Genomic DNA, 20,581 nt, shown 5'->3' with positions numbered 1-20,581 from the left:
TATCTTTAAAATAATATACAGTACTGTGCAAAAGTCTTAGGCACGTCAGTATTTTCACCCCCCAAAAAAGGTTTTAAGCCAGTTATTTATATCTTTTGCTGTAGTGTGTCAATAGGAAATATCCGTTCACATTTCCAAACATTCATTTTGCCATTAATTGTAATAATCCAGTGAGATTTTTGAATACACAAGGAGTCTGACAACAGCCGGTGCTCCTCACAGTGATCTGATCTCACCATCATCGAATCCGACTGTGATTACATGAAGAAACAGATGAAACTGAGACAAACCAAATCCAGGCGAACTGTGGCCGTGTCTCTAAGATGCTTGAAGAAACCTGCCTGCAAAGATACAGTACTGTGAAGAGTTTTAGGCACTTGTGTAAAAATGCTGTAAAGTGAGGATGTTTTTAAAATATACTGTTATAAATAGATTTTATTTATCAATTAACTTATATTAACTAAATCAACAGCTCTTGTCCAGGTACACTTGGTCATCATTTTTCAGGTAGCTTTGGAGGCAGGTTTCTTAAAATCTCTTGGAGACACGGCCACAGTTCTTCTGGATTTGGTTTGTCTCAGTTTCATATGTTTCTTCATGTAATCACAGATGGATTTGATGATGGTGAGCTCTGATCTCCATGTGGAGCACCGGCTGTTATCAGTCTTATTGTGTATTCAAAAATCTCTCTGGATTATTACAATTAATGGCAAAATGAATGTTTGGAAATGTGAACGGATATTTCCTATTGACACACTACAGCAAAAGATATAAATAACTGGCTTAAAACCTTTTTTGGGGGGTGAAAATACTGATGTGCCTAAGACTTTGCACAGTACTGTAATTTTAAAACAAATGTACAATAATAGCTGAACATTATAGAATTCATATAATTATATGGAAACTCCAAGACACACACACACACACACACACACACAGTACATGCTGGTTTGACAGTACGAGCTGGAAGGCCTGCCAAGAGAGCATTACAATAGTCCAGACTGGACAGTACAAGAGCTTGGACAAGGAGTTGTGTAGCATGCTCCAATAGGAAAGGCCTGATCTTCCTAATTTTGTACAAGTCAAATATGCAGGACCGGGTGAGTCTAGCATTGTGGTCTATGAAGTTTAACTGGTCGTCAACTCCAAGGTTCCTGGCTGTCCTGGAAGTAGTTATGGTTGATGAACCTAACTGAATGGAGAAGTTGTGGTAAATTGTTAGGTTGGCTGAGACCACAAGCAGTCCTGTCTTTTTAAGGTTGAGTTGAAGGCAATGGTCCTTCATCCAGTCAAAAATGTCTGTCAGGCAGGCTGAGATGCGAGCAGCTACCATCGGATCACCTGGATGGAATGAGAGGTAGAGTTGTGTGTCATCAGCATAGCCATGTTTCTGAATGACAGATCCTAGTGATGACATGTAGATGGAGAAGAGAAATGGTTCAAGCACTGAGCCCTGAGGCACCCCAGTAGCTAGATGTTGTGACTTACCTCACCCCTCCAAGACACCCTGAAGGACCTACCTGAGAGGTAAGACTTGAACCACTGGAGTGTCATTCTTGAGATGCCCTTTGTCATGAGGGTTGACAGGAGGATCTGGTGATTATTACATTCAGAAATATTGTAAAATACTGTTAAATAAAATAAACTCCTTACAACCATAAAAACTATAATCACATATTTTAGTTCCCTTCACTCCACAAAAAAATCTTAAATTTAACAGTATTCAGAACAGGAATTATATAAGTATGAAACAAAGATAAATTACAGTGGCATTCATTATAAACAACATTTAGTATAAATGGCAGATGATAAAAAAGACCAGGGACAGAATAATGGATGTGCCCAGGACACTAGACTAGAGGGGTTCCCAGATGTGGGGGCAGGCCTGGCACTGTGGCATTATATCCCTCCAACCCAAGCAATTGGGAATCTGAGAATTCGTATGGATTTCTTTCATACTTAACTCACTCAGATCTGCACCAGTAGCTCTAGTGTGAAAACAGCCTTAAATATTAACTTGATCCAGAGTCCTGAACGCACGCTTGGATGGCCAGAGTTTCCAGTGTTAATCTGAGGGCAAATAAAGTGTTGAAATCTCACAGTCCTCGTTTGTACAGCGTAACACTGGGATTCTTATAGTTCTCTCCAACTGTATTAAATGGAAGCAGATATAAGCAGGGGGCCCCTAATTGACTTTGATTGAGAAATATTATCCAGGTTCATTTTTAATAAGAGCTTTTCCTGAGGCGATTTCAGCCGAGCAGTGATGAATGGTGGAGTTTAGTAAGAAGGCAGAGGAAGAGCTGGAAAAGAGGCCTGCCGTAGGCTGGTAATGTAATATTTTCTAAAGGGCCGAGTGGTTCCCTGTGGACAGACGTTGGGGGATGGAGGTCCAGCTGGTGTATAAGGACTGGACCAGTGCCTATAAGGGCCGTACTTGTGATTGGCAGCTCTTTAACGAACATCTCCAATTGGTCGACCACAGCTTGCTGTCATCATGACCTTGAGCGACGACCTTTAGGTGTTCATATTCGTCATTTCTCACTTAAAGAAACGGCCATGTTGAAATTATTTTAGATTCTCTAACTGTACTGTACTGACTGTATAATAATAATAATAGGTATTAGATTTGTGGTATAGTGTAGTAATATTGTTCAGTCTAAAAGTAACTTTTTAATAAAAGAAATTTAAATGTTGAGATCAAAATGTTAAATAAAAATTGTTGGGCATATTTTCTTTATTAACGCCCCACAGAGGCTTCTCTGAACACTTTTGAGTGAAGACTCAAATGAATCACTGAATCATTTTGCACCAATTCATTGAATCTAGCAGTTTGAAAGAAAGATTCACAGAAATCAAATTTCTAAACAATATTGGCCCACAGGTGCTGGGCCCGAAACTAGTCCACTAGCACAAGTCTTGAGGAAACTTTAAAAAAAGAAGAAAAAAAAAAGTTAAAATAGCTCACAATATTCACAGTGTTGGTTAATTTTATATCATCAACAAAATAATAAATTGTAAATATTCAATATATATGGTCGCTTTGAATGGAGTTTGATGAATCACTTGTGTGTGTGTGTGTGTGTGTGTGTGTGTGTGTGTGTTTCTCTGTACAGGACGGCCTCCCACTCCACTGTAACTTCATTCCCTTGGATATCAGACTGCAGAACTGGGAGGAACTGCCACCAGAATTCAATCACAGCGAGAACAGGAGACAGGTGTGTGTGTGTGTGTGTGTGTGTGTGTGTGACGGGATCTTCAAGTACTATTTCATCAGATTTCTTGAAACACATCTGTGTGTGTGTGTGTCAGGTTGTGCGATTCGTGCGTGAGTGGAGCTCTCTGACTGCGATGAGGCAGAGGATGGTGAGGAAGAGTGGAAGAGTGTTTCACAGCTCCATCCTGCTGCTGGAGGAACTCACACAATCACAGCGACGGCACAGCAGCACCTCCAGGCAAGACAACACACATACACCATCAAAGCTGGTGAGGATTGGGACATGTGGGCGGATCTCAATCTGATTGGCTCACATGTGGATGTCAATCAAATTAAGCTGTTTCTGTTTATTTAGTTTTGCCCCACACTCAAACGTTTTAAACTTCAGAGTCATGGAACCTTTATTTTATTTAGAATGTATGTATTTTATTTAGTTAAAAATGTAATAGGTAATGAATTATTTATTTTCACTTGTAATGCAAAATTTTTTAAATGTAATTTATCCCTGTGATCAAAGCTGAATTTTCAGCTTCTTTATTTTTTCCAGTCTTCAGTGTCACATGATCCTTCAGAAATCATTCTAATATGCTGATTTGCTGCTCAAGAAACATTTATTCACATTTATTCTTATTATCAATGTTGAAAACAGTTATATTTTAGTAATATTTTTCAGGATTCTTTGATGAATAGAAAGTTCAAAAGAGCAGCATTTATTTGAAATATACATTTTTGTAAACACTACAAATATCTTTATTGTCACTTTTTGATCAATTTAATGCATCCTTGCTAAAGAAAAGTACTAATAAACACTATCATGCAATAGTTAAGGGTCAGTGATTTTTAATTTTTATTTTTTAATTTTAATTCTATTTTTTTTTTTTATTGTATTTGATTTGAAATGATTTATACTTCTTTTTTAATTATTTAAAAAATATGTAAAATGAAAAAATATATGTATAAATAAGTATTTTTTTTTTACCACCCTTTGTGAATCATGTATTGGTTTGGTGGTTTTGATTTTATTTTCACTTTTTTTTTATATTTTTTGGTGGGTTGAAAATACTAACGTGAGTATTGCACAGCATGTCATAAGGTTGTGAATCATATGAGATTATTGGTGATGAGGTTTTTAATTTGAGTTTTATTTGAGGATTACACTGAGTCAGTTTGTTGTTCTGTTATACAAACATCAGCTCTGAGTTTTGTATGGTAGCAGATACGGTACTGCCCTTTATTAGCACCATGATGTTCCCTTTATGGTACTCAGAGTTTCACTCTGGCTTGCTCTCTCTTTCAGGTATCTCTCCAAACAGGATGTAGCTCAGACCTCTATTGCTGTGGCCCAGAAAGAGGGCGGAGCCCTCCGCATCATCAACAAGGACAACGTTGCCTCGAACAGAAGATCCACATCCAAACCTACTGACCACACCAACAGGTTTCAGTATTGAATGTTATCGCAATGCCCTCAAGAATGTTATAGCAGTTAAGAATGTTAAACTCCCACAGAATCGTTTAGTACACAATCGTTTTGTGCGATCGTTTTGTGCCATGTTCTGCTTTGTAACTTTGTGAAACTTTAGTAAACTTTAGAAAATCACACATCTTTATGAAGAGCAGGTTGTCTCGATTCAAACGAACCCATGCACAACAACATGATGCGTAGATCTTGAGAAAATCCTCGCAGAGTGACATGACATGCTGCTTGGCTAAAGCTATAGCACTTCCGGGATCTGATCACATCGCGATAATTGCGCAGCATTTTCAAATATCATTTCAAATTTCAACCAATGGAAACTGGATCTCGGGTATGGTGGCAAGAGATGATGTGTTGAGACCAAGCGTGCCTTACAAGTCCTGAAAAGTGAAGCCAAAGCGTCTCAATTGCCCCCAGGTGGCTGGTCCCAGTATAGGTCATAAAACCCGCCCTTTCCAAGTATTCCAACAGGACGCGAGACAAACTAAACAATTAAATTACACCTCAAATACATATTTTCGGAAGATTATTTCTGTCATTTTATTTAGTTTTTATCATGTTGATGTACGTTCAAGTGTTCATTTTTTTTAAATAAGTTCGATTTTATTTAGTTATTTGATCCTATAAAAAAGGGAGTGTGACATCATGATTGACAGCTGAGAATGACAGCTTCTCTGAGCGAACCGAGGCGCCAACTGACTTTTTTCGGGAGGAGATTGGAGCTATGATTTTAATTTATACATTTTCCATAACTCTTTATTTCACACTGAATAATAATGGGTAGTTCTGCAGTAATTTTGTGCTTACGATTGTGGGAGTGTGGGCGGGACCTTGATCCCGTGGCTCCACTTCGCTCACTACTGCTCAGACCAGGGTCCTGAATCAGCGCAAGATAACTTTTGAGTGTTTTGAGATAACAACACAATATTTGCCCACATGCAGTTGACATGATTGTGAGCAAGCCCAAGCTTCATTTTATGACATATCATATATAATTCTAATAGTTTTCTAATAGTCATGTCAAGCATGAATAATAACTAGTTCTGTCAATCGATTAAAAAAAAAATTAACTAATTAATCACACATTTTCTCTGTAATTAATCGCGATTAATCATAATTAAAAACATTGGAGTTTTTATTATTTTTATATTATAATAATTTCACAGTTAGTTGCTCTCCAAATTAATCTAGAAATAACTTAAAGACAGTATATTTTAAATATTTGTTTAATGGCACCTTTTTATGAATGAAGGCCAGTATTTTTTAAACATTAATTCTAGACATTCAACATTACAGTATAACTGAAAGCTATCAATTTATCAACATTAATTAGGCTTAAAAAATAACTTTTAATTTAAGTGAACTTCAAACAATCTTCACATAAACCCATTATAATAAATGTCATATTTACCTGTGGCCTTACCTGTCTAACAGGTAGGAAATATACAGAAGTTGAATAAAGTTATCAAACACTTTAAAGTTTTCACTGCATAAATTATAAATTAAATATAAATTAATCCTTATTAAAGCTACAATTTTCTGTTACCTTTGTTCTTTGATTAAGATTAATGACAGACATCACAGCAACTGGTTTATTAGGATGCTGTCACTTTAAGAGCTGGCATAATTCTGCGTGTTATTGTTTGTTCAAGCGTGAAAGAGAACTCGATACTGGCATGCGTCTTTTTGAGCACACAAGTCGTGTGTGTCACAGACACAACATTCACAGACTTGTATGGTTTAAAAGCATTTGCATAAATAATAGCATGATCATATGATGTAACGCTAGCCAAATTATGATGGAAAAAAGGAATGCTGCATTAATTGCATTAAATTTTTTTTTTTTTTTTTTAATTTTTGAAAAAAATTAATTGCATGCGTTAAAGGTGCAATATGTAAGAATTTTGCAGAAAAATATCCAAAAACCACTAGGCCAGTGTTATATATTTTGTTCACTTGAGTACTTACAATATCCCAAATGTTTCCAACTCTTTGTAAATCGTGAGAAAATTGCAATTTTAACCCTTTGAGCGGTACGGTCCCACATATGGGATTTTTATTTCTGTGCCCCTGGGCGTACGGTACCACATATGGGATTTCGAACGTTCAGCGACGTCACATAACTGCCAGATTCAAACTGTGCTTTCGCGCTCTGGCTGCGAGACGGACGCGCGCAGCTCTTGTCATATATCACAGCTATGCAGCGTTTTCAGCCACATAATGTTTCTTTTAAGGTTTCAGACATTTAAATATGCATAAGCACCATTAAAACAATACATTAAGAGTTTTATAAAATACACACTGATGTCCGACATCAGTGGAAGCAGCAATAACAAATATAATTTGCCGACATTTATTCATATCAGACGCACATAATGGGCCTAAGTAACTATAAAGTTTACTCTATTATTCTTCCAGTTCACCAGCCACTTACTTGCATATATTTCGGGAGAAATTGATGAATTCACCTGCTGTAAATCTGACTGACAGGACTCTGTGAACTGCAGCGCAAACTAAGATGGCGGCGCCCATCTCGCATTATAGATCAAGATAAAGATCATTTATAAAGGTTTTAAAACGACAAAGCACACTCACTTACACATATTTGAGAATCGGAATATCATATAGTTGATGACATGGTAAGCAATTTTGCGAATATTTTAAATATAAAAGGAAAAACTAAATAATAGCGATCCATCTGTCATACAGTGTTATTGTTGCTGCGTTCAGCGCTCGTGACACGCAAGACGCGTCGCCATGGAAACATTAAAGGCAAACGTTCTAAAATAACGGTCGCCTTAAAAAAACTCACTCTGGGGGGACAGTTAGAATATTTTAAACTCACGATCGAAAGGGTTAACCAAGGCTCCGGGACGTGTGAGGAGTCGCCTGTCAATTGCGTCATACCCGCGTTACCCTCGGTTTCCAGTTTTATTTTGTAGAAACCATGGAAACAGCAAAGACGCTTTAAAATATTACACATTTTAATAGACAAGGGAACAACTGTTTTGATATATTTATATAGCTCAACACGTTTAGTCTTATTGTTTAAATCTAATTTTCTTGATTTTTTTTGCGAGTACCATGCTTTACCATGCCTCAGAGAAAAGCACTATTTTGTGAAGTAGCTAACATAGCATAATCAGATGCAGCTTTATTTTTAGTAACAGTAATACAGCATTTTCTCCATCATACAATACGTTTTAAAATGTATTGCATGCCATTTATCAACACAAGCCATCCAGCATTTAATATGATATTCTAATATCAGTCTATCTTACTGCAGTGTGTAACAGTGTCTCACAGCAGCCGCAGTGTGAACGCACATAGTAACGTTATAACATCATTTTCAACACTCTCAAATGTATCTAATATGATAAACAGAGCTGCGTTACCTCATACTCATGACTGGAAAAGCAGCGCCTGTGCGACTGTGACATAATAAAAGTTCTGCTGCTCGCGGCGTGTGTTGCGCAATCGCTCCAGCGGCCTCGTTCAGCTCCCACAACACTCGGCCCTGCTCTGCTTCATACTACAGTAACGTTAATAATCTCATCCATGAACAAGATTTGTTCCCGAGTCCTATCCCTATTCTTTTGCACCGTCCGTTGAGATGGAGACCACATGTCCCAAGATTCCTCTCTAAAACTTGGCTTTTGTTTTGAATAGGCTTCTAGCAACCTCTAGCGGCCAAAATTATTACATATTGTACCTTTAACGTGCTAATTTTGACTAGGGTGAACATACGTCCTCTTTTTTCCGGACAGGTCTAAATGTCCTAGTTTTGGCTTTGTTTTCATACTTGCTGAATGTAATGACTTAAAAGTAATTTGACCAATAGCATGCAGGCAATGTACATAATCAACCAGTCGTGGCTTGCGAGAAGGCGGGATCTACAGAGAACAAAGCATTGCAAAACAACATTTTAATGCATAAGGACTGTCGACAGGAACATTGGCGTGCACAGACCTCCGCATAGAAAACGCGTTCCAAAATCATGTTCCGGGGGCACCCCGATACGACCACTTTCACGATTAAAGGGCCATTTTAGGCTATTTAGAAATCCTGGACTTGTCTGGGAAAAAGAGAACATATGGTCACCCTTATTTTGACAACACTAATAATAACAAAATAAATCAATAAATTGCATCACTTTTTCTGGTTTTTCAGCGTTGTAACATAAGAACATCTAAACATGATCAAAATCTATTTTCTTCAAAATGGATTTTCTATTTAAAAAAAAAAAGGTTTTCTGTCAAATGAGACCAAGTACTTGATAATACCTGTTGTTGTTGTTTTGTAGAGTTATAAACCATTACTTTTAAGTATGCCACTTAGATGTGAAATCATTAAAATTGCCTTCAGGGTGTAAGGGGTAAACAGGGACAGTCAACAGAGAGCTTACATATCTTATATAAAGATTGAATGATCGGGATCAGTATCGGCTGATCATGATGACAAGAAATCGTTAGTCTGTATCAGCTGCAAAAATTCTGATTGGAGCATCCCTAATGACAACATCATAGCAATGCAGTAAAAACCACTCATAACACCCTAGCAACCACATAGCAACACCCACTTAGCAAATATTGAGTACTTCAAACATGAAATCTTTTGTAAAATGGAAAAACCCTCTAAACCTTCTCCACATTGAGTTTGATGAAGCGACCACACAAATGACACAATCTCAGCGAGTTCTCGACGGCGCCGCTCTGACAGGAACAAGAGAATAACGCCGCAATCGCTGATGAAGTCATCAACACGCTCACACACACACACACACACACACACCCTGTCAGCCACGCCGTGGCTTTTTGATCATATGTGACAGCTGTTTCCTCTCGTACTTTGTTGGTATGTGCAAAAGTCATCAGACTTTGTTCTTGTGCGATGAGATCTCGCGCTCAGACCTCAAACCACGATGGCTGCTACCCCAGGTGTATCTAATCCAGAAATGGAAATGAAAATATATATATTTTTTTTTTTTTTTTTTTTTCACTTGGCTTTTGGATCATCAAATTACTTTCCCCCCATGGTCAGGGTGGAGACTGTCGCTGACAGATACATATTTATGAATTTGCATCGCTCTTGGAAAAATACATATATATATATATATATATATATATATATATATATATATATATTGCACAGCAAGTGACAATTTATTTTGAAAGTGCATTTCCGCATGTAATTATGTGTGTAGTAGCGAACGGTTAACCTTGTAAACCTGGGATATGAGTGTGTGTGTGTGTGTGTGTGTGTGTGTGTGTGTGTGTGTAGAGTGTGCTCAAGAATGCTTAGTGCAGAGGATAAGAGCTTAATCCACACACATGCGAGTGCTGCGGCGTCGCCATGGTAACCGCGGGAGGAAAAATTGCGACGTACTGAGCGCTGTCTGGGGCTGGATATTTTTAGGAGATGGAGAGAAAAGAAAAAGAAACCAGAGAGAGAAAGTGAGAACTAATGGAGTACTAGAGAGAAAGTCTTTCCAGATGAACTTTAGACTAGTTAGTGTGGTGAAGACTAGTCTCATACATACACACTTGATCACACACTTATTATATTTGGGAGACAAGAAATTAGTCGGTGAAAGAAGGGCTTGGATGTTTTGCCCAACTGGTTGGATGTGGTGATGCCAACCTTTGTGGTAAAGTCAAATGATGCTGGAGCCGAGGCGTTTTGAGATGGACAGATTTTTTAATGACCTATATGACAGATTATTTGGGTTTTCGTGACTGAAAACGTATTCAGAGGTGATTTTTATGTATAGCTTTTTGATCAATAATTATAATTATTATTATCAGCAGTAGTAGTGCCATGTTTATGCAGTTTTTTTTGTTTGTTTGTTTATTTTCATAGTTAAAAATGACAAATAATTATGCATTTTTGTATCATTTTATGCGTTTTGGAACAATACAATTGTATAATAATAATAATAATAATACTTTTTTTAAGTCCATGTAGTTTTTTTGCAAATCTAAATAGTTATAAATTATTATGTTTTAAGTGTCCAATTACTGTTTTGTATAACCAATTTTTATTTGTGGTATTATTTCTGCTTTTTTAAAAACAATAACTGCATTTATATAATAATAACTTATTATTATTATTATTATTATTATTATTATTAAAGCTATTGTTATTTATGCATTTTTTGCAATATAATTAGTCACAAATTACATATTATTGTTATGGTTTATGTTCTGATCATTAATGCAAAATTTGTCATTTTTACATTTGCTTTTTAAAACAATAACTACATAATTATATAATAATGATATGTGCCATATTAATGCATTTTTTGCATCATAAATGGTCACAAATTAGATATTTGATGTTTTTGATAACTGGTGCAGAAATTACTTTCTATTTGTCATTTTGTTTCTGCTTTTTGAAACAGTATTTAATAAATAATTATTTTGCATATTTATGAGTTTTTTGCGATCAAAATAAATTTAGATACATTTATTTTAATCTTTGAGGTAAAAGTGCAGATATAGTGGTCAAACATTCTCATTTCTCACAACAGACATTCCCATTTATCATTTTCCATCAAAAATTTATATTCAAATGATTAATATATTATTGAATTTTGAATTATTTTTCATATTGAATGTTGTGGCAACACCCTGTCACCAGCCAAAACACCCTAGCAACCATGTAGGCAACCATCAAGAACATCATAGCAACTGCATAGCAATGCTGTAAAAACCACTGCTGAACACCCTAGTAAAGGCCCGGGTATACTTAAAGGTGCCCAAGAATGCTTTTTCACAAGAGGTAATATAAGTCTAAGGTGTCTCCTGAATGTGTCTGTGAAGTTTCAGCTCAAAATACCCCATAGATTTTTTTTAACTGCCTATTTTGGGGCATCATTAACTATACACTGATTTTTTTCAGCGCGCCGCCCCTTTAAATCGTGTGCTCCCTGCCACACGAGCTCTCGACTATATTACAGCGCATTTACAAAGTTCACACAGCTAATATAACCCTCAAATGGATCTTTACAAGATGTTCGTCATGCATGCTGTGTGCATACATCGAATCATGTGAGTTAAGTATTTATTTTGATGTTTACATTTGATTCTCTATGAGTTTGAGGCTATGCTCTGTGGCTAACGGCTAATGCTACACTGTTGGAGAGATTTATAAAGAATGAAGTTGTGTTTATGAATTATACAGACTGCAAGTGTTTAAAAATGAAAATAGCGACGGCTCTTGTCTCCGTGAATACAGTAAGAAACGATGGTAAATTTAACCTCATTTAACAGTACATTAGCAACATGCTAACGAAACATTTAGATAGACAATTTACAAATATCAGTAAAAATATCATGCTATCATGGATCATGTCAGTTATTATTGCTCCATCTGCCATTTTTCGCTGTTGTTCTTGCTTGCTTACCTTGTCTGTGCACAGATCCAGACGTTAATACAGCCTTTCCTTGTCTAATGCTCGAACATGGGCTGGCATATATGCAAATATTGGGGGCGTACATATTAATGATCCCGACTGTTGCGTAACAGTCGTGTTATGCTGAGATCTGCGTGTTTTCCGGAAGTCTTTTAAACAAATGATATTTACATAAGAAAGAGGAAGCAATGGGGTTTGAAACTCAATGTATGTTTTTTCCATGCACTGAACTCTTGCTATTCAACCATGCCAAGATAAATTCAATTTTTCATTCGAGGGCACCTTTAATTTTTCACGTTCCGCTTCGTCTCGCGCACAGTTGAGCCCACAAGCCCTTCAAAAGTATACTTTGACCATGAATGTGGAAAGACACATTCAGCGCATGCGCACTATCTAGTGAATTTTGTTTTCAAGTGTTCAAGTCACTCGCACATGTGCTGTTGTATTCGCACCGTCCACACAGTCACAAAAATTGGGCTGCACATTGAGCGCGGACGGCCGAAGTATACTTTGGGCTTAACGGTAGAGCAGTGTTTTTACTGACCATCACCAGTGATATATCTTCAGAAAATGTACAAATTTGCTTTATAATGTGTGTTTTTGTCCGCAGCAAAGCTGAGAGCTCCGTGCATATTGAGACAAACACTACGGCCGGTTACCTGCAGGCTGTGGACTCGGCAGGTACCCCCCTGTGTCTGTCCTGCCAGAAGCCCAGCGGGGAGCACCGTGGCTGGGCAGGAGGGTTCTGCAGCCCTGCCTGTATGGAAGACTTCCAGCTGCGCTCCAATCAGGGCTACATGCGCGCCCGTGTGCTGGAGACGGAGCAAGGTGTGTGTCAGCACTGCGGACTGAACGCCCACCAGCTGTACATGCAGGTCCGGGATGCCCCGCACACACACCGCAAGGAGATGCTGGACAACACCTGGCTGGCACAACTTCCTCTCAAGCAGGTTGAGCACATTTCTAGGATCCTCATGCCCTCATCTGCATATTTGGCCAGAAATATTACCAGCAATACTATAGCTGCATTTTACATTGGCCTATGGTTTCTTTTTCTTTTTTTACACTGAAATATTGCATACTAAACTTGCTCAAATGCTTAGTGAATTCACTCAACATGCTTATTCTGGTCTGTTTTAAAACTGCAATGCAATGCTCTCTACATTTTCCATATTCTTTAACCTTAAAGCAATCACTGCACTCTCCCAGCTACTAGGTGTCAAGACCAAAATAATTAATAAATAAATAAACAAACAAACAATCAATAAATAAAGGCACCCTACACTATAATTTTTTTATTATCCCTATTGTGAATTGTATAAATTGTGAATTATAAATAAAAATAGAGTACAGACCATCATTATTATTATTTTTTTAGTATCAAAATGTATTGCTTGCATAAATATGCAACAATTATTATTATTTGTTGTTAGTAATAATAATAATAGCTATTATTTTTATTATTATTGTTAAAATAATATTAATGATCATAATAATAATAATATTTGTGGAATATTTTTATTATTGTTAGTTGTTAATAATAGTAATTATTATTATTATTATTATTATCCGTAGTTATTATTATTCGTTGTTGTCATTGTTGTTAATAATAACAGTTATTGTAATTAACAACAAATAATAATAAATACGCCACAAATAATAATGATATAATAATAACAATTATATTGTCATTAATGTTAATAATAAAACAAATAATAATGTTGGAAAAATAAAATAAAAATTTTATCAAATATGCCACAATTATTATTATTAATCTTGTTGTTTTTGTTGTTAATAATAATAATTATAATTATTATTATTATTATTATTTTTATTTTTTTTTATTATTGTAATGATGAAGTGGAGAGAGAATCAACATGCAAGCACTACTTTATTAACAATACAAAGAGAGAATCGAGGGCAAACAAAGAAACTCAGGACAAGAGCATATTACAGCAAACAATAACTGAAAAAAATACAAGAGAAACACAAGGGCAATTTATACACAATGTAACAATACGGTGTGGTAAATTGTCATGGGAACACACGGGGGTAACTAAGGGAACTAACAAGTAGGACTGGGTATTGCCACAAATTTCACGATTCGATTTGATTTGGATTCACAGGCTTGCGATTCGATTCGATTCAAATCAATATTGATTAATTTGGATATATATCAGGTACAGTACATGGCAAATTTTCTTAAGGAAAAAAAACCTCAGCTAATGCTGTAAACTATACATGTTAAAATTAACTGATTTGTACTTACATTACACTCAATTAAGTTTTTATAATAATAAACGTATAATACTAACTTTACTATCACAATTATATTTTCTAACCTACTTCAATTAGTTTTTTTTGAAATATAAACATTTAAATGGTGGCTGTCATAAAAACTTTATGGATTTATTCAAACATCCATTAAATATTGAAGAACATTAAAAAATTATAATGAATATGTAATATGGTGCATATATTTAGCAAAATGCTCCTCTCTAGAGTTAATTTTTCAAGCTGACCAACGAGTTTATGGCCACTGAATATGGTTTTCCTGAGGTAAATGTGACGTGACATATTGTCTTATTATCGACGTCTTTCCGTGGTTGAAACACTGGTTGAGCTATTACATGAGACAATACGGATTTCGGTAAGTTGTACTGTATCTTTTAACATACCTTCAGATGTTCATTCATGTTTATTTCACGCTGTAACTGGTGTTAAAGCGCAGGAGATGATCAGTTCACGTGCGCTTCTCGCTGCCTCTTCGCTTGAAGTGAAGCACTACAGTGATCTGTCACGCCACATTAAACTGCCAAAATGCTATTTATTTTTCGTAATAAAATGGACAGAATGAAATCTGAGACTGTTTCATATTAAATGTAACAATGCACAAAGCTTATTGCGATTTATTGGACGGGAGGCGCACTACATTGTTCCGTTCATTCATTCAAGTGAAAACAGGATAGACTAATCAATTCTTGGGATTTAAGAATCGATATCGGTTCGTAAAAATGAGAATCGATTAAAATCGAGAAATCGATATGGGGAGACTAATCAACTTGGAAAAACCACGAAGAACTACAAAACATGGCACAAGACAGGAAATAACACAAAAAGTTTTCACACAAGACAGGGGAACACAGGCTGGGATCATGACTATTATTATTATTATTATTAAGCAGAAGAATAAGAATCATCAACGTCATTATCTGCTCTCCAGAGAGAAACAGAGATATTAACAAGATCACAATTGTTTTTTTTTTTCCTCGGAATTTCAAAAACTTCCTCTAGAAGGATCTGCGTGAGGTGTACAACTAGGACTCATTTTGTCTGGGAAGTTGGCCAGGGTTTCCGAAAATTGTGCATTAGTTGCTTCCAAAAGCACATTAGCCAGAATTATCCCCAAACATTTGAAAGAAGCTCGGCAGACGCTGCATTTTATTGAAAAAATATTGCTTACAGAGAAAGATAAATAAAGATGGCCTGTTTAGCTTGCAGAGGCAATAAGAGCTTAGCGGCCTTGGGCGTCTGCTCTCTGACTCTCTCTATAGAGTTATCAGTGGCGTTCACACTCACACACACACACAAACCTGGCCTCATAGTGTAGCACACAAACACCCGCCGTCCTTTCCTCCCAGGAGCATCCAGCCTTAACACAACGCCTAGTCTGTCAGATTGCCATTGATTTTTCCCACAGTGCATTGCTACGAGGTGCAGGTTTGATTTTTGTTTGGCTTTTCTGTTAGAGCCCCGAGCGGCAGCGGTCTGATCAATAACGCGCTTTAAGCTCCAAGTGCCCTCGACGCACAAACAAGCTCGCTGTCATACATACGAAGGATTGTTACGGAGACACGTTTGTGTGCATTTGCCGTTTCCTTGTATTAGCATGTGTACATGTTGACTTATCGACTTCCGAGGTCTACTAAGGAAACTTCCCACTCTCGTACTGGGAGGTTATCGTCCGTGCCGCGACCCCCAGGGCTCCTGAGAGATTTAGGATAATTATTGGCTGACTCTGTTGAGAGGGAAGGAGAGGATTGATTCCTAGCGCTGCGTTTTTTTCCCCAGAGACCGCGAGTCTAAAAACAGACGCAGACTGAAATGCCAGCACTTTGGCTTCGGCCTCCTCACGTTCCCACCGCTGATCTTCCACTTGTGATTCCCGCTTATTTCCACTCGAGCTTTAATCCTGGTGAAACACCTGAAGTCCTTCGCCACTGCTGAGCGGTTTGGAATGGGGGAATTATGTTTCGTAGAGTTCCCGATGGGCTATTCAGAGTACTTTCATGTAGCTGTTCAATAAAACAATAGGAATAAAAAGGATTTACACACAACAATGACACTTTTAAGACACTTGACAATTTTAAGACTCTCTTGGGTGGTGGTGACTTTCAAGTGACAAAACGACAACTGGTTTGACTGATATTTGTAATCAGCATTCATACTTTTGCTGCATTCACGCCACCGCGTAATTACCGTAATCTTGAGATGACAACACGTGACATTATATTCGGAACTCTTCACATCCTCGGACTGGGCATTATGCGTTTCTATGGGACCACTGTCAACGCCTAAATGAATCTACAGCGGTCAGATGGTACAGTGGCCATGTGGTACACATGGTAACTTTAAGAAAACTCCCAGCTTGCAAACTGTAATTACAAGCTCTACAAGGACGTGAGCCAGCATCTCGTAGTTACAGTAATTACGATATTAGAAGGTGAACGCACCTTTTTTTACTTAATCGATTATTGGTTCTTCCGTTTTCAACAAGACACAACATTAACTGATATAGAGGGTATGCATTAACGTCACTTTCCCGCCAGAACACGCTCTCTGAGCTGGACTGAGTGGCAAAAGAACCTGCGGCATGACTGGATTTAATAGGGGAAACTGCGAAAACACGAGTAAAAAAAACGATTACACTAAAGGTTGGGCTCAAAAGCATTCGTTATAACATGTCAAATAAACCTAATCCATGGATATTGACATGCAGCCAGGAGTCGTGTTTACTGACATTTATATGTGCCTGATTTCGACGCCGAGGAAATACATAAAGCAAATCTGCCTGTGAACGCTTTATATAACTACAATAGGTCTAAATCCGAGTGATCGTTTATATCAATGTTATATATATATATATAAAACTTGTATAGTTTTTGTCAGTGTTTATTCAAAAACGCCTAATTATGCAGAATATAAGATGGTAAATATTTAATTGATGAGTTGTCAACACAATATATAACAATACAATATATATAGGGTATGATTTTACCCCAAAATCCATCGTTTCGACACAAAATGATAACTGCAAATCCATGTTTCTCTGCCTAGGGTCCAGCTGTTTCTCTGAATTTCAGCGATCCATTTGCTTCTTTTTTTCTGTAGCTTTTGGCAGTCTGTAAAAATATAAGTCAGATTTCTTAACAAATCTATTTGTACAGTCAATTGCAAAGCTCTTTCCCGTTTTGTATGTGTTTTGTATGTTTTTCATGGCATTCACGCTGAAAACCAATGCTGCCACTCAGTGGGCGTAACCGCAGTCATAACGGTCGACGGTGACGTCATGTGCATACCCTCTGTAGCCCAAAAATTATATATATATATATATATATATATATATATATATATATATATATATATATATATATATAAAAAATATTATTATTCAAATATTTTTATTATTAATAATGATTAAAATAATGATTAAATATTTTTATTAAAAATGATTATTTTTGGTGGTTAATATTGTTAATGAAAAAAACACTTATTATCATTATTACTGATGGATTCCAACAATATTTGTATTGTTGTTAATAATTATAATAATATTTCAATTCAAATTAATAATATTAGAATATTTTTATTATTATGGGTGATGGTTTAGTTATTGTTTTAAGAAGCCGCAAATAAAATCAGTAAATAAAAACCGATTTCTCATATCGTTATCAGAAATGATCTGCATTATATCGGTCATGAAAAATAAATATTTGTACTTGTATTTTCCATTTTAGGCTGAATTCAAACTCGAATTTGATCATGTTGTGTTATCTGATGCCAAAACAGCTGTTTGATTTGTCTGATGTTGTGTTGCAGCTGAATGAGATGATTCAGAGTCCCATGGAAGGACAGTTTTGGCAGGTGGACCACATTAACCCTGTGTACAGAGGAGGAGGACAGTGTTCCCTGGAGAACCTTCAAACCCTTTGTACCGTCTGCCATCGTATGGTACAGTATCTCATCCACGCAAACACGTATACACTAATATTTATGTATTTATTCCATTAAAAAAAAAAAAAAACAATTTTAAATATAAACATACATGTTAAATAAACATGTATTTATTATATACATAAATACATTTTAAATGTTTTATAGATAATATTTATGTAAATAATAATAATTTTATATTACATTAGTTTGTTATATACTGTTAAGTGGAATTGAATTACCTTTTTTATTTAGGATTTAAAAAAATAAAATAAAATAAGATTTGGTGGTGAATTTGTGGATGGTTTATTTTGCAGAGGACCGCACAGCAGGCCAAAGACAGAAGTCAGATGAAACGACACCAAGCTGCCTCCAAACTGGCCTCTGACATCACAAGATTCTTCGTTAAGAAATGAGACGCACTGTCTGTAACTATTAAAAACATATTCTGAGCAGAAAGAGCCGTTGCCTTGGAAATGAGCCAATTGCGTGTTACATGTCACAGGCGTTATTTACAAACATCTGCAGTTTTTGAGAATTGTTATTTCTGTGAAAACGAGTTAGTTGATCAAATGGCTGTTTTTAAATCACTGGTCTCAGCATCAACTTTTGAAACTTTTATATTTGATGTATATAACGATACATTTAAATAAAATCACCAAATAAACATGCTATATTTAAAGCACAGATCTCATGCACTCATGAAGTTTTCGTGGTGTAGTGTTATTACTCATGCTCTGACACTGAGCTGTGCTGCTCATCGCGGGCTTTGCAAGTTCTGGCGGTGATCAGTGATCCTGTTACACATTTAAACATTCAAAGAACTGAAATTCTAAGAATTTGCTGATGATTTACTTTAGAGTGAATGTTCTTTTCGTGGAAGGTTCTTTTGGAACATGCATAACTTTTTTTTTGGATTGCAAAATATTTGTGTTGCAGGTAAAAGGGTTAGGCTCTTCAGACCACCGCAGGATTTGTTGGCATGAGATGTTTCCCAGTGTCCTGTTGGGTTTTTTTCGGGTCAGTGCAGAGATAGAAGGATGTGTGGAGCAGGCTGGACAGGACATTTTGCAGGCCGCATCACTTTCATGAGTGCCTATACAGCGGGATAAAGCTTATCTCTCCCACTCAACAGAGTACAAGACAGATTGGCTTGAGACACAGGGTAGGTTATTCTTATACTGCTGAATACACTTAGAGGAAACTGCTATGGTAGTTACATGGACATTTTAGAGGTCTGCAAAGGCTTTAAACTGAAGCCCCTACCAGAGATTGTTAAACCCGACCCAACGGTATAGTTACATTTAAAGCCCAAATCCAGCCCAAACCCGAAATCCATTTCTCACAGAAAATACCTTTTTGCAATGCATCTATCAATAAACGAATACATGTAAACAAACACAGTTTCATCAAGACACAGCAGCCCGCTCGGGTTTCTTTAGTTACAAACCCAAACCCGACCCTAAGCTAATTATAAAACACTGACCCAAACGTGACCCGAAACCCACAGGACCCATCTAGCACATTTGTGATGTTTTCACATTTTTTTAAATTGTAACCTCTCGATAGTGTTTCGAATTTTATCAAATTTAAATGGAGGAAAAATAAGGCCGACTGAATGAGTGAAATAAAAGCTTTCTATATTTTATGTACATAAAATATATTTTTAATCATTTATAGTATGATTTTATAATTACACACAATCAGGCATAACATTATGACCACCTTCCTAATATTGTGTTGGTCCCCCTTTTGCTGCCAAAACAGCCCTGACACATCGAGGCATGAACTCCACTAGACCCCTGAAGGTGTGCTGTGGTATCTGGCACCAAGATGTTAGCAGCAGATCCTTTTAGTCCTGTAAGTTGTGAGGTGGGGCCTCCATGGATCGGACTTGTTTGTTCAACACATCCCACAGATGCTCAATTGGGTTGAGATCTGGGGAATTTGGAGGCCAAGTCAACACCTTAAACTTGTTGCTGTGCTCCTCAAACCATTCCTGAACCATTTTTGCTTTGTGGCAGGGCGTATTATCCTGCTGAAAGAGGCCACAGCCACCAGGGAATACCGTTTCCATGAAAGGGTGTACATGGTCTGCAACAATGCTTAGGTAGGTGGTACGTGTCAAAGTAACATCCACATGGATGGCAGGACCCAAGGTTTCCCAGCAGAACATTGCCCAAAGCATCACACTGCCTCCGCTGGCTTGCCTTCTTCCCATAGTGCATCCTGGTGCCATGTGACGCACCCGACCATCCACGTG

At 36.9% G+C, this 20,581-nt stretch overlaps 1 protein-coding gene across 2 annotated transcripts in view; it reads left to right on the top strand.

Moving 5' to 3' along the window:
- Nucleotides 1–19,003, top strand: part of zranb3 (zinc finger, RAN-binding domain containing 3) — a 77,645-nt gene extending 58,642 nt beyond the window's left edge. For both annotated transcript variants that reach the window (XM_048168178.1, XM_048168173.1), the window contains 6 exons: nucleotides 3,117–3,218; nucleotides 3,313–3,455; nucleotides 4,515–4,652; nucleotides 12,716–13,055; nucleotides 18,205–18,336; nucleotides 18,636–19,003. In XM_048168178.1, coding sequence (XP_048024135.1) covers nucleotides 3,117–3,218; nucleotides 3,313–3,455; nucleotides 4,515–4,652; nucleotides 12,716–13,055; nucleotides 18,205–18,336; nucleotides 18,636–18,734 — 954 coding nt within the window. In that variant the 3' untranslated portion in view covers nucleotides 18,735–19,003. The remainder of the gene's footprint in view (nucleotides 1–3,116; nucleotides 3,219–3,312; nucleotides 3,456–4,514; nucleotides 4,653–12,715; nucleotides 13,056–18,204; nucleotides 18,337–18,635) is intronic.
- Nucleotides 19,004–20,581: the final 1,578 nt, after the last annotated feature.

The sequence above is a fragment of the Megalobrama amblycephala genome, linkage group LG2 (genome assembly GCF_018812025.1).
Source record: "Megalobrama amblycephala isolate DHTTF-2021 linkage group LG2, ASM1881202v1, whole genome shotgun sequence".
Taxonomy (NCBI): domain Eukaryota; kingdom Metazoa; phylum Chordata; class Actinopteri; order Cypriniformes; family Xenocyprididae; genus Megalobrama; species Megalobrama amblycephala.
Note: the sequence above shows the minus strand (reverse complement) of the source record. Positions and strands in the feature narration are given on the sequence as shown.